The sequence below is a fragment of the Condylostylus longicornis genome, unplaced genomic scaffold, assembly GCF_029603195.1.
Source record: "Condylostylus longicornis isolate FDR11 unplaced genomic scaffold, ASM2960319v2 ptg000084l, whole genome shotgun sequence".
Lineage (NCBI taxonomy): Eukaryota > Metazoa > Arthropoda > Insecta > Diptera > Dolichopodidae > Condylostylus > Condylostylus longicornis.
Window position 1 is genome coordinate 7,171,866 of NW_026578052.1, and position 14,813 is coordinate 7,186,678.

The 14,813-nt window shown below is 24.6% G+C and overlaps 3 protein-coding genes across 3 annotated transcripts; 1 reads left to right on the top strand and 2 right to left on the bottom strand.

Annotated features, from left to right (window-relative positions):
- Window positions 1-878: 878 nt before the first annotated feature.
- LOC129613507 (N-alpha-acetyltransferase daf-31) lies at window positions 879-3,450 on the bottom strand. Its single transcript, XM_055527614.1, has 2 exons — window positions 3,310-3,450; window positions 879-1,918 (listed from the first exon to the last, which is right to left on the bottom strand). The coding sequence occupies exon 2, from the start codon at window positions 1,681-1,683 to the stop codon at window positions 1,102-1,104; it is 582 nt and encodes a 193-aa protein (XP_055383589.1). The 5' UTR covers window positions 1,684-1,918; window positions 3,310-3,450; the 3' UTR covers window positions 879-1,101.
- A 945-nt stretch (window positions 3,451-4,395) lies between these two features.
- Window positions 4,396-5,314, top strand: LOC129613496 (grpE protein homolog, mitochondrial). The gene has a single exon (XM_055527596.1). It carries the CDS (start codon window positions 4,497-4,499, stop codon window positions 5,166-5,168), a length of 672 nt encoding a protein of 223 aa, XP_055383571.1. The 5' UTR covers window positions 4,396-4,496; the 3' UTR covers window positions 5,169-5,314.
- A 45-nt stretch (window positions 5,315-5,359) lies between these two features.
- On the bottom strand, window positions 5,360-6,413 carry LOC129613495 (uncharacterized). The gene is made up of 2 exons (XM_055527595.1): window positions 6,065-6,413; window positions 5,360-6,009 (listed from the first exon to the last, which is right to left on the bottom strand). Exons 1-2 carry the CDS (start codon window positions 6,314-6,316, stop codon window positions 5,575-5,577), a joined length of 687 nt encoding a protein of 228 aa, XP_055383570.1. The 5' UTR covers window positions 6,317-6,413; the 3' UTR covers window positions 5,360-5,574.
- Window positions 6,414-14,813: the final 8,400 nt, after the last annotated feature.

Sequence of the window (14,813 nt, forward strand, 5' to 3'; positions counted from 1 at the left end):
AAAAAATGTTAATTATCATTGGATTATTTAAATTAAAAACAAACAGTATAAAAATAAATATTAGATATAAATACATTTATAATAATATTTAATAAAAATTTTGATGGAGTAATAAAAATTATTAAAAAAAAATTATATATATATATATACATATATAAAATAATTGCTAATAAATTATTTCTGTTTTAATTCCATATTAAAATTACAAGAAAAATTTAGCATGTACATATGTGAAATTTACGCAGTTGATCTCAAAATTGTATTTAAAGACACTTCTTTTACTATGAGATTCTCTTCTGTTATTATGACCCTGTTTTGTTTTCCTTCTGTTCTTCTAATTCGGGGGTTAGTTGGCAATATTTCAATACCTGCTTTTAAAACTGAAAACTTGTAAAGTTGTTTTCTATCTAAACAATTGTTTTCTACCTGAAAAGTGCATGAGAAATAATGATTTAATTATACCTAATAAAACTAGATTTCATATAAACTTCTGAAATTGAGATATTTAAATAATTATTAGTATTACCAGATAGATAAAAATGAATCTGGTATTTTTACATACTAACAATTATTAGTTATACTTCTTTAAAGATACTACAACTAGTATGTAAATACTGTAATTATTATTTGTTTGAATAAGCCACATTTATATCAGCTTTTATTTGCTGTTTATGCGTTACTACTCTTCATTCTTGGTAAGCGTTGCTCATTCGGTAGTTTAGAATATCTACCTACCTATTTATGCCATGAATAATACCTTTATTCATTATGTACCTACATAAGAATCAAACATTCGACATTCTGTTTTTTTGATTCAATAATTATAAATAAATAATTAATTTTTCCTTAAAACCTTTAAGATTCAAAAACAACAAAAATAGATTTTTGTTTACCGTAATCATAGGTAATATTATTTATTTCGTTTTAGTACACTATTATACCAAAATTTCCGACAAAAAAAAAATTTTTACTTAATTACTATTTCTAAATTAGGAATTAGAAATAAAAAAGAACTTCCATCTAAATGCCCTATGCAATCTTGTTTTTTTTTTTTTTTTAATTTTTTTTTTTTTACAATTTGTTTATTTTTTTAAATTCTAATCAACAACAGTGACCATCATGCATACTATGATCATGTGATTTATGTGAATTTTTACTACCACCAGTTACATTTCCAGTTACATCATTAACCCTATCAACATGAATTTTTTTAGCTATTTCACTTAAATCTCTTCTCATTGAATATGCATCTTCACCATCAGCATAATATTTTGGTTCAATTTCCAATATTTTAAAACCTAATGAATTTGTATATAAATTCAATGCTGCACGATTACTTTTACGAACATGTAATGAAACATAATGAGCATCAAAACATTCTACCATAGCTTGTGAGGCTTGATTCATTAATTTTTGAGCCAAACCTAATCGACGATATGATCTTTTAACAGCTAAAGATGTAATATGACCATGTTTACTTTCTTCACCAGGTTCAGGCTCTTCCATTTTCGCTAAAACGTATCCAACAATATTACCTTTATCATCTTCAGCAACATAACTTAGTTGAGGCCAGGTTAATCCATGATAAAAATAATATTTCATTTGATAGTTTTCTGGTAAGCATAATAAATTACAATGTTGCATATTCATTAAATCTTCAGGTCTTGCACAACGTATATTCATCTTTGTGTTCGATTTTATGTAACTTTTTTTAATTAATTATGTTAGAATTTATTTATAAATTATTGTATTAAGAAGAAATTAATTTTATTCCGGTTTTAGTCCCTACGAATTTTTTTTGTTTTAGATACTGTTTTATCTTTCCGATCTATATTTGATGAGTCGTCGTTACTTTGCCCTAATAGTTCGCGTACTAATCGAAATTTTGATAAGAATGCCTTCCAAATAAGAAACCAACCTAAAAAAGAGAATTTTAAATTAATTATGTTATAAGAATTAATAAATTAAATTTAATGTAATATTTTTAATGTTGCATTTATAAAAAAAAAGTCCAAGATACTTAAATCACGTAGGTACTTATCGACTACACACATTTCTACTCGAATAAATTTTGTTATACCTAATTCTTATTTAAAATATTGTGTAAGTGAATAGCTATACAATAAATATTTTTTACAAACAATTATTTAATGTTACTCTTTTACATATAATTCTATTTATAATCCCATATTTCGAAACATGGAAATATTTATAAATTTTGCGTGTCAGTGAACTTTTTTAATTTTCTTAGATTCTTAGAATTTATTTAGTATCTTACCGAAAACAATTACAAGAAAAACTAGAAATATGGAAGTTGCTACAGTTGCCCCTAATTGTATTGCATTTAAAACACTCATTTGGAAAGTTTAATTAAATTAAATATTTAAAATTAAAAAATACTTAAAACAGAAAATCGAATTATTTCTTTAACTTCTTTTCTCAATGACATGTCAATACTCTCTATTCTGTTTGATAACACATTCCATTTTTCACTCCACATTTCCACAACTTCTGCTTAACGTAAAATGTAGTGTTTCCGTTTTAGTATAAAGACATAAAAATATTACGCAAAACTATAAAATTAATGTGAAATAGATAACATTTCTGATGCAATTCCAGATATATAATTTCTATCGCGAATCAAAAAAATTTTAATATTAATGTAATTTGATTATTATTATAAGTTGAAATTGATTTAGTTTGATCATTTGACGAAGATACACAAAAATCAATAAAATTATTTCTCTATTTTAAAAAAAAAAATAGAACAACAAATGTTTTCTAAAGTACACATTTAATCCATCAAATTTGATCTCTAGCAAATAAAACATTCACTCTGACTTATTCTATTTGCTCAATACAAATATTTTGTAGATTTCGGTTTATTTGCAACGGTCACACTTTTATATACGTTTCAGTTTATATCACACTGCACATATAAAATTTGACAATAATTATGTCAAATTGTCAGAAAAATCTGTTTGCTGCACATATTTACAGAAATATAAACAGAATCCAGTACAGACACTAAGTATTTTATCCACCACAAATGGAAACTGTCAATTGTCATTTTAATATACAATTATACAAATCAGAAAATTCCTATTTTGGAATATTAATACTAAATTAAACTAATCAGAACTTATTCATGGAATTTTTAAAAATTATTTTTAAATTAAACTAATTTTTAACTAAACATTTAAGGTACTAAGTTGACATTAAGTTAAAATATTCATATTGCTTTACTTAGTTTGAGGTTATGTGCTATTAAAGTAATTTTTGCAATTATAATACAGATTTATCACTAACCTTAACGTTTTTTTAAAAGAATACAATTTTAACCAACAAGAAATTAATTCCTTTAATATTTTGTATTAACAACTTCACCAAAAATTTATACAATTTATAATCCTTTTATGTAAAACAAAAAAGTACCAATTCTTAAACACATTGAAATGTCAGAATCCAAACTTCAAATTGGTAGGTGGTGATTTAAGTTGTTAAAATGATTACTATGCAATTGTCATAATCAATTGTGAAGTATTACCATAGTATATGAAATTATGTATTCTTTTCTTTCATGTGAAAAATTTTTTACTGTCCTTATAGATAGAATTAAAATTTTTCAAATGATATTTGTGTTACTTCAAAAATTTTTGAAATTTTTCCGGATATTTTTAGCATTCGCGCCATAACTATGCGAGATTAATAACCTTAAATTATTTGCAACCTAATAGAACTTCCTAAGGGAGCTTCTTTAGGAAGGTCCGTTTAGGAAGTTCCATTAGGTTTTCCTCTAACGGATAGAAAATATTATCTACGCAATAAACGAATGATTGTGGTATATAAAGTTCTGAACTTTTTGCTGAGTCGAATATAGTTATGTATATAACACAAGCTCTTACTATAATTTCAGTGTTTGTTGAAACAAGATTTCAAACACTTCTCTAGTATTTCTTGGGTGCATGGAAAATTCTTATTAAACATCCTTATTCTTAAAAATGTTCTATAACAGTATTAGCGCAATTTTCATTTCTGAATTTTGTTTGAATTTGACAATTTTCGCAATATAAACTTATTAGTTATTATTTGTATACGATTAAGCTGTTTTAGATTTTGACATTATTTTGATTTAAGTATGTAGATGTTACGTATGCTACATTATTTTTCAAAATATAAAATTGGAATTTCATACTTTACACTATTATATACATTTATATAAAGCATTAATAATTCTTATTTTTAAAATGTATGGTCACTTGAGAAAATATTCGCCAACTCAAAGGAGTTTACAACTTTTGATTTTTTACGATTTCACCATTAGAAATTGACATTTGGTCATTGACATTGTCATATTCACCACTGTTGATTATTTTATTTTTTGGTTAACACATGTAATTTCTCAGTTTTGTGTGAAAGATTGTGTAAATGATAAAGCTGTTTTGTGAAATTAAGTAATATAGAATTAGTAAAGAACAAAAATAAAATTTTTCAGAATGGCTAGTAGTGCTATTGGTTTAATGTCAAGAAATAAACAAATTCCCATATTATTTACACATTACAAAAGGTTTTTAAAGCCGACTTTGACATCACATAGAAATAATGCAACTGAAAAACGTAATGAAGAACCTGAAGTACAACCAGCACAAGATAATGTACAACAACAAGATCTTAGTAAAGAAAATGAAACTCTAACGAATGAAGTGAAGCAATTGAAAGAAAAAGGAGACGAACTACTTGATAAATATAAGAGATCATTAGCCGATAATGAAAACTTGCGTACTAGATTAACAAAGCAAATACAAGACGCTAAAATTTTTGGTATTCAAGGATTTTGTAAGGACTTAATTGAAGTAGCTGATATTTTAGAAGCTGCCACAATTTCAGTACCGAAAGAAGAAATTTCTGATAAAAATCCACATTTAAAAAGTTTATACGAAGGTTTAACAATGACTTCGAAATCTTTACAAAGTGTATTTCAACGAAACGGTTTAGAACAAGTGAATCCGGTAAATGAAAAATTCGATCCAAATTTCCATGAGGCACTGTTTCAAAAAGAAGATGCTGATATTAGTCCAAATACTGTTATCCAAGTTAGTAAAGTTGGATATAAATTACATGGTAGATGCATAAGACCGGCTTTAGTGGGTGTGTCGAAAGCTAAATAGGATACTGTTTATTTTCGAAAATTTTCTATATGAAATAAATATATTAAACGGTTAAACTTTATTAAATAATAAACCACAAACACTTTTGTTTTATAATTTATATTCATTTAATTAGTTAATAAAAAAGTTCAAAAACCAGTAGATAAATATCTGTTATTTCAAAGACAAGTAGCATTTTTAGCATATAATTAAAAAGATTTGCTTGTATATACAACTTGTATCGACCCCCCATTCACAAAAGAGCTACTTTTAACGATTTCAATGAATTCGATTAAATTTACTAGGTTATAGTAAAATTCACTCTATTAACGTTCAAACATAATTGTTTTATTTTCATTTTACAAGCATGAAAATAATGTAAAGTGCATTATTGAACTTTTATTATTAAATTGTAATCAATAGCTGATCATTCTCCCTCATCTTCGCCATCATCATATTCTGATAAATGTGATAACTTTAACTCTTTGACCTTACCCTTATTTGTATTTGATTTGTCTATTAAATTTTTCTTCTTTTTAGTATTTTTCTGTCCAATAACATATTCAGGCATTACAAATTTAGAGCTTTTAAATTTTGGTGTTTGAGTTTCCACATCATCAACTTCATCATCTTTTGATCTTATGGAACGTTTTAGTGTAGCTGTCTTATTAAAAACTATTTTTTCCTGAGAATCATTACTATTTAGTTCATTTTTATCATCTTCAGTTTTTTTAATTTCGTATTCTTGCATTTCTTTTCGTTTTTCAATTTCTTTAAGAAAAGCAAATGCCGCTGAAGTATTAGCTTTATCTGAAATGTCTGCATCTTCTAATGAATATTTTGTCCATTTATGTGGATTTACCTAAAAAAAATGAGATCATGTATATTATAATTTAAGACATATTATGTAAATTTACCTTATAGTCTGGATCTGTTCTTGGCTTCAAACATTTTTGTATTGGTAATTCTGGTTTTTTAAAAATACTTTCTCTACCTATTAATCTTTCTACAGGTTTATCTGAAGCTATTAGCCTTTGTTTCTGACGTCTGATTGATTTTGTTTCATCTTCCTTGTATTCTTTCTGTTCTAAAATTGTTCCTTTAAGTTTTTTCTCCTCATTTTCTAAGAGTTCAAAAAGATTTTTCCTTTTTCTTTCAAAATCTTGCATTTGATTATTTTTCTTTTATATTTTCTATATAATATAAAATTTCAAACAATTGCAAAACGCAATTTTAATGTTATTAAATTTATTTAAGTTTCCTTAAAATTTATTTGATATGTCAAAAAAATGTCAAAAAATAATAATATGTATTAGAGAAAAAAAAATGGGAAATTATTTACGATAAGCGTTTTTGGATAAAAGTGGTAAATTTTGGTACTCTTATATTCTTAAGTGACTAGTAGCGAAAACAATTAGTTGATTTTTTAAAAATGTTATTAACCGTATAGACGGCTCCCTTTTTATATTTCTACAACTCTGTCTCCTGACCAATAATACAAAATTTTCAACTCATACACGTGTATACATTGCAAGCAAAATCAAGAATAAGAGAAATTGGAGAATAAGAGAAGAAATTGGAGAATAAGAGAAGCGAAATATGTCCTTCTTTTTAGAGGCATTACTATAAACTTAACAAATATTAAGAATATATAGGCGGCCGCATTGCAAAATTTAACACAAATAATAATTACTTAATAGCTTTAATATAATATTAAAGCAATTAATAATGTGTAGGTGCAAAAAGAAAATGTTAAATTAGTTATGTAACACAAAAATAAAAGTAAAATGGGCTATTGCTTCAAATGTCGGCAGGTACATACGTTACAACAGGGTTAATAACCAATGCCATTTGAAAGAAATTGTTTTTTCTCAACATATTTCAACTACCTACTAATAGATGTCACTTCATCTTAAATTAAAATTTTCTATATCCTAATCAATCTTTTTCTTTTATGTTTTTTTTTTTTCTGAAATGCCACAGATGTTGTTATCGTAAAAACTTAAAACTTTGCCGAAATTTGAGTGAACAGCAAAAACAAAAAACAGAAGAAAAAATAAAAAAAAAAGAAGAAGAAAAAATTAAAATAATAATTTTATTTAAACATTTTTTTTTTCGCTAAAAATCTTAATATTTTCATAAATGTGATTCATGTCATTTATTAAAACTATTATAAAATAATTTAATATTAAACTTGATGTGAAAATATCGTATTTACATCAATAATATTTTGAAGGAAATTATGTATGTGTAAAATTAAATTTATATGTACTTAATATGAAAAACGCAGAGAATAATAATTCTATCATTTAGAAAAAACATATATACATACATATATATATATAAAACAGTTGTGTATATTCGGTGCCATACAGTTTTATAATAAAATATTCTATTTATCTTGTATACCTACATACATACTTTAATATAATCATAAATTTTGTGAAAATGTGAATGTGTATATAATTTTATGCAAAAATAATAATTATGTTCAAATATAAAATAATAATATAAATTTATTTTATATACATACATACAATAAAATAATTATTTTGTATGATTATTTTATCAAAAAAAAAAAAAAAAATATCTATTGAAAATGTTGGTTTCGGTTTTTCGCGGGGCAATTCTTTCTATAATTCTTTCATATGAGAAAAGAAAATAACGAAATTTTACAAGTGTGTTAGTTTAAATAACCAGTAGGAAGAAGAAATAAACATAAAATATTAAAAAAAAATTGTGAAAATAACATTGTAGGTACCAACAACCATACATACATACAAATAGAGAAAATATAAACAAAACATTTTTAAATTAAATTTTGGTGAGTTTTTTCATTTTTAAAAAATTTGAATTAAAATTTTTATTATTATTGGTAAAATTTTTCAAAATTTTTTATACGAGTACAACCTACTTTTAATTAATTTCAATATTCTGTTATATGAAGGTTATTATAACAAAATTATTATATACATTTTTACCACCCACCACAATTTAATCCTAAAAGAAAAAGCAAATGTAGAAATTTTTTTGTTTAAAATTCTTAAACATATGTTTTTGACACAATTGTGTTATATTAGTATAACCGTTAATATTTAAGTTTATTTCTATATATGTATATATATGTATAACAGTATAATATTTAATTGTGTTTGTATTTTATTAAAAATGTATAATTATGAGTAAAAAATGTAAATATAAGAGAGCGGTTATGACATAATCCTTGTTAAATTCCATAAATATTATATTTTCGATGTTTTATAAAAGAAAAAAAAAAATTTTAATAGAAAATTTTTTCTAAAAATAATAAAAAAAAAAATTAATTTCCTTTTTTATTATAATCAAAATAAACATTGACAATAAGAAAATTTTTTTAGTTTTACAGTTATAATATTTTTTAGTATAGTGGAGGTCAAGGGAATTTTTTTTTTATGACAGTATGGTAATAAAAACAAAACATTGAAAGAAAGTGTTAGTAGATAAATTTTATATGACAGTATAGAAAAGGAACAGTGCTGTTATACATAATATGTGTATAAGATTAGAAGAGGTACCTGTTTATATTCATATTAATATTACATTTTAATTAAATTGATTTATTTATTTTTTATCTGGAAAAAAATTTAATTATAATTCTTCGGAGAAATTTTATAGAATCTTATTTAAAATTATGGTGAATAATTCTATTTTCGGAAAATTTTATTTAACTTCATCTAATATCTTCGCATATAAATAGGAGCTTATTATTAATTGTGTGTCAAAACTTACAGCCTAATCGTGTATCTTGCATTTTTACTCACTCTTTATTCACTTTCAAATCAGAATTTTCCGTTTTTTTAATGGATAATTTATTTTTTCAATAAGACTACTCATTTTTCATAATTAGATTTTTGCGTTTTTCTTTCCCAAAATATTGACTGAACGTCTCACTTTCAAAATCAAAGTGAATAAATTTTGTACATACTCGTATTTTAGAAAAAAAACGAGACATGCAATACGGAATAATTCTCACTCGAAATTTACATTATACAGATATATGATAGTTATTCACTCTCTTCCCACTCTTTGCCGAGTAAAATAGCGAAATAGACGATCAGGTCCTTATTCTTTTCATTTATATATATGTCACTTTATGTCATAAAAGCTTCGTAATCCTTATTTTTAAAATTTTATGTCAAAACTTATTATTTAGTAGAAAATTACTGATAAACTCACTAAAATTAATTAATATTAAAAATTTATTCAATTAATTAATATTAAAAATTGTCATAAAAATTGTCATAAAAATTCTTAAAATGAAAAAATTTATATTTTATATTTATGTTGTTTAAATATGTATGTATGTTAAATGTACTTTTATTTTATGTTATAATTAAAAGCCGAAAAAAAAATATGGTAAAAAAATATTTTTAATTTTTTTTTTATTTTCAATAATTTTAATGGTTTCAGTGTGTCAAATTAAATAATTTGACAATTACAATATGTAATAGAAAATTAAAATTTTACAGATTTTGCAGGTAATTTTATTATAAGACGGTAACACTCCTATAAAATGTTCGTCTGCTAAATTTATTTTTTTCTCTTTTTATAGGCTATTTTGTATTCATCTCTCAAATAATGAAATTTTCTCTCTCTTAACGTTTTATCATTAAATTTGTGACATTTCTAATTCTAGTTTTCTACTTTATCACGCCTTTACTTTTATTCTACAATTGTAGCGTATTTCTTGTATTTTCATTTAACAAAGACAATTTTTAAGAACTATGGAACCGATTACGGTACTTATATGATATTACGGTACTTATAAAGTATAATTTATAGAAATTTATAGAATTATTCAATTAAAATAAAACCTATATAATTTTTGGGTCCTACGTTTTTTAATATTAACACTACACCACTGGATTCCTTTTACTTTCGTTTTCTTTTTATTTAAAATATTTTTATTAAATTTTCAATGTGATCAAACATACACAAATAAAAAATTCTATACTTATATAATTTATATGTATGTATGTATATAAGAATAAATTTCTATTTTATACATACATACATACATTATTTGTAGAAAAGTATATTTTCATTTCATAGTTATAAAGTTTGTTTATACTTGATTCAAGGTAGCGGCTAAAAAAATTTTCATCTTAATTTTTTTTATTTTGCTTATAAATTTTAATTACACCTGCAAAGTTGTTGTTTAAATTAAAAATTTTAATGAAATGCTGCAAATATTCTTCATTTAAAAAAAAATTTTAATATTTTCTATAATTATTAATTCTCTATAAAAAATTCTGCTTTCTTTCTACATTGTATATGTATCTACAAACATACACGCACACATTCATACATATTTAAAAAATAAAGAAAATTCTGTATTGCATTATGTGTAGGTATTTGACAGAACACACACAATTTCATATGGTTATTCTATTATTTACTAGATGTCGCTAAAATTAATTTTGTATTTTGCCGTAATTTATGCTATATTCTTTTTGAATGTTTTTGAATGTTTTTCTGTTATAATGTGAACTAATTTTTCAAAAGAAAAAAAGTTTCGACTTTTAGTTTAAGCTGGCCAGATTTCAATTCCATTATTATTATCAGCTAGCTATAAAGAAATAAAATAATATTTCTATTTAAATTCAAAAATTGCACATTAAGTTAATCGTACAGTTGTGCTTGCAAAGTATGAAGAAATATGAGCAGAAAAATCAGTTTAAACAAAAAAGAGAAGATATTTGATAGTTGAAAGGGAGGGTTGAAATATTCGTACGTAATTTGTCCTTAATTAGTGTAATTTTCAGTGTCACATTCAAGTAATAGTTTTTTAATATTAATGACATAAATGTGAAATATTGAAAATTGTTTTGAACTTAAAGGATAAAATCAAATTCTATAGTGATAGTGATTGTAGCTCTCATTGATTTTTGTTCTTCTTTATTTGCGTATCCAATACTGGATGTTGGCGCGTTAAAATAATATTACAAAATATATAATATACAATCTGAACATATAATATGCTGGAATGTACAAAAGATATATTTATGCGATGTTCTTAATTATGTCGCAATTCCTACAATCGCAAACTGCTCCCTATCTCATGCTTTGGTGCATACCAATCACTAACTGTTCCGATTCCGGTCCAATTCCGGATGTTTCTGAGCCAAGACATCCGCTTTCTTCCGACACTACGTTTCCTTTCAATTTTCCCCTAAATAATTAGCTGTAGAAGTTCATACCTTTCGCCTCTCATTATGTGGCAAAAACAGGATGTTTTGCGGCATTTTATTGTTGGAAGCAGTTTCAATTCTGTTTGTATTCAGTTTAAAACCTCTGAGTTGGTTACAAATTAATTTTTAATTTGTAACCAACTCAGATTTAATGTGATTTACAAATTAATTTTTAACAGCATTCAATTACTTAGACATTATTGTCGTTTATTATTGTGTTACTTCATATTTTCTAAAACTACCTTCGAGAATTTCATTTTTTTTTGCCACAATTTTTTTGCCAACACTATCCTAAATTCAGTAAAATTACATCGTGTATTAAGGTAACAGAAATAAGTAAAACAAAATTCGCTTTTTCTACATACAAAATATGACCAAATTGTTAGGTCATGAAACTTGTGTTTAAATTTCAATGAACTTTTAAAAATCTTTAAAAAAAAGTAACTAAAAAAAATATAAGAGTAAAAAAACGAAGAGAAAAATAAAATATAAAAGAAATGATGAAAAATGTTATTTAGTATAGGCTTTACGATATAATACCATGATCAACTTCTTATATATTTTAATGTATAACAGAAATATAACAATAGCTGTATAACAAAATAATATTTGGATATTAAAAGCTTCCGTATATCAATTAATGTGTTAAAAATACCCAAAAAAAAAATATTGGTAAAATCAAGAGTAAAAAAAAGAAAACAGAAAAACTAAAATGAACTCATGTTCTCCAATCTGGTAATGAAAATAATGTATATATACTTTGAAATTTACTATCTGTGCTATCGTACCAATCGCCTTCTTACATTATGCTAGTATATAACATTATATATAAAATATTATTCTTACGCATATTGGATATTTGGTTTCTTAATTTAAATATATGGGAAAAAAATATGATTAATCATTTATAAGCTGACCAGATTTAATTTCCAAATTATACAGAACATTTTTGATTTATTACTGAACATTATATACCAATATTTATTACCTGACCATGAAAATTACGCCATAATTGAGTTGGTATTAAGTGTAGTCGCAATTTTACTAGTTCAAGCTAGTCAAACTTCTTAATAAATTATTTGAGAGTATACAAGAGATTAAAAGAGAGTGTATAATAAATATATAAGAGAGTTATAATGAGATCAATTATAATTAAAATTTTCTGCTGAGTCATAAACGTTTTAATATATTTAAGTGAAGTAATGTAAGTGAGCTCAAAATTGCTCAGAAATTTAAACTAAGTCTTATGTGTTATGTTTTAAATTAGGTATATATTGTCATATTGCATGTATGTATATAACTTTAACTTTACTCATCTTTAATAATTATGACAATTAGGTCACCCTTTTATTCATATATCGTAGTTCTCTTTTGTTTTCATTATTATTATTTAAGTGTTAGTATTATGAAGTAAAACAGCAAAAAAAAAAAAGTATAAAAGAGCAAAAAAAAAAATGACAGATCCAATTTCGATGACAGTGAGAAAAATGAACATAATAAATTTTTGTAAGAAACATGATAGAAAATATTTACAACGGCTACATATAAACACAAATTACAATAACAAAAATTATACTGAATACACCTGTAAATTAAGAAAAAACTATGTGGAAAAAAAAATATAGTAAAAAAGAACACAAAAAAAAAACAAAACCTTAAATGAGAACAAAATTATATTTTCGGTTGAATGAACATATGTCAGTCAGCAGTTGGAGTGACTTACCTGTTCATGAACCCTAAAATAAAAGTTAATAAAAGAAAAAAAAAATATAAGAAATCTTTATTTTTTTTTTTTCAATTTCATTCTATACAAGAGAACATGTAAATTCTGCGTAGAAATTTCATTTCTTTCCTTGCGTGTATGAGACCTTCTTTAAATGCGTGCCTTCTTTCTTGTATATTATTTCGCATATATGTGCTTCGCAAGTGTAAAAAATGTAAATGAATAAAATTTTATTACCATTGTAGGTTCGTATATGAACGCATTTTAGAAAAATTGAATTGAGTGCGCCAACGTCATCTACACTAGCCTAGATATGTTTTGTTTTGTACCATATACCAACTACGGATTTCCTTTTAATAAGTGTTAACAAAATTTTAATTATAAAGAGGAAATAATATAATATGTTATTAAGAACTGATAATCTACAGTAATAATTTTCTGTAAGGAAATAACATGGAAATTGTTATGAAATGATAAAATTTTGAATTAAAAATGAAGTGATAAGTAAGGGGTTTTTGTGGTGTTCGATTTGGATGGTGATGACGGTGGTCACTTTAAATTTGAAATGGATTTTGTGGAATCAGTGCATCTTTTGGAAGATTGTTGGGACATTCTCTTGCAGGAGAAGAGAAGTACTGGGAAACTATGTACTCACTTCTTTGGAGGTAAATTCTCTTAGACTTTTCAAGTTACTCGAATTTATCAGGACCTAAGTTCTGAGGAGAATAGGATTGTAGAAGCGTGTCTAACACTTATATTGGGACACAATGGGATAACAGTGCAATCCTTGTCTGTACAATCTACAATTTACGATAGCTCTTAAAGATTTGTTCCAAAATAGAAATTTCTAAAATTTTATGTCAATCTGAAGAATTCCTTCGAAATTTTGTTAAAATTTTTGCATATTCTTTCACTTTCGTTTTTATGAAATTTTCAAAATTCAAATTTAATTCCTGATCCCAAAATAATTATCTTTTATTGAATTCAAAAAATTTATGCTCAAGCAGTTTTAATTTTCAAGTGATTTTATCAGTGAATCGACCACTAATAAAATGATTATTTGCGGTAGGTAAAGTCACGCTACACATATTCCTTTTGCACAAAGTTTAATGATAACATTAAACAACGAATACTGTGTAAAAACCAAAGAGCGATTCTAGTGCGTAAGTAGTTGCGGTAGGTTTGAAAATATTTTAATTACGTAATTAAAATATAAATTTTATTTAATGAAAAGAGGAACCAAATATCGTAAAGTGCTTAATGTTTACTGCTTTTTACCTTTTTTTGTTTATCGCATATTTTCAATTTTGAATACAACACCCAAGAAGTTTTCATAATTTTTGTGTAATTTTCTTCTTTTGAATTTTATTTAAATTTTATAGTAAATTTTAATAAAAGTGATAAAGTTTACTGAAAATTAGTCGAAATAAAATCAAAATTCAAATATTGAGGAAAATTAATCAATTTGGCACCCAAGGCATCTCGGATGAAGAGCAATACGGTTATGAATAAAGTCACAAAACTTATAGAGAATGGATTAAATTTTTCGGAGAGGCCATTAGAACGTAACCAATTAACTAATCAAATTGAGAACATTGGATAATGGGTCAGTCTAGAGAATAGTTTATAAAAAACCTGATCAATTCGATAATATAGGCACTCGGTTAAGACGTATACAGTATATCAATTTTGCCACAAAACTTAGAAAATTGA

Bases quoted from the DNA above. Each gene is read 5' to 3' on its own strand.
- LOC129613507 (XM_055527614.1), bottom strand. From the start codon at position 1,683: ATGAATATACGTTGTGCAAGACCTGAAGATTTAATGAATATGCAACAT.
- LOC129613496 (XM_055527596.1), top strand. From the start codon at position 4,497: ATGGCTAGTAGTGCTATTGGTTTAATGTCAAGAAATAAACAAATTCCC.
- LOC129613495 (XM_055527595.1), bottom strand. From the start codon at position 6,316: ATGCAAGATTTTGAAAGAAAAAGGAAAAATCTTTTTGAACTCTTAGAA. The intron at 6,010-6,064 runs GTAAATTTACAT...CATTTTTTTTAG, and splicing joins GAACAGATCCAGACTATAAG to GTAAATCCACATAAATGGAC.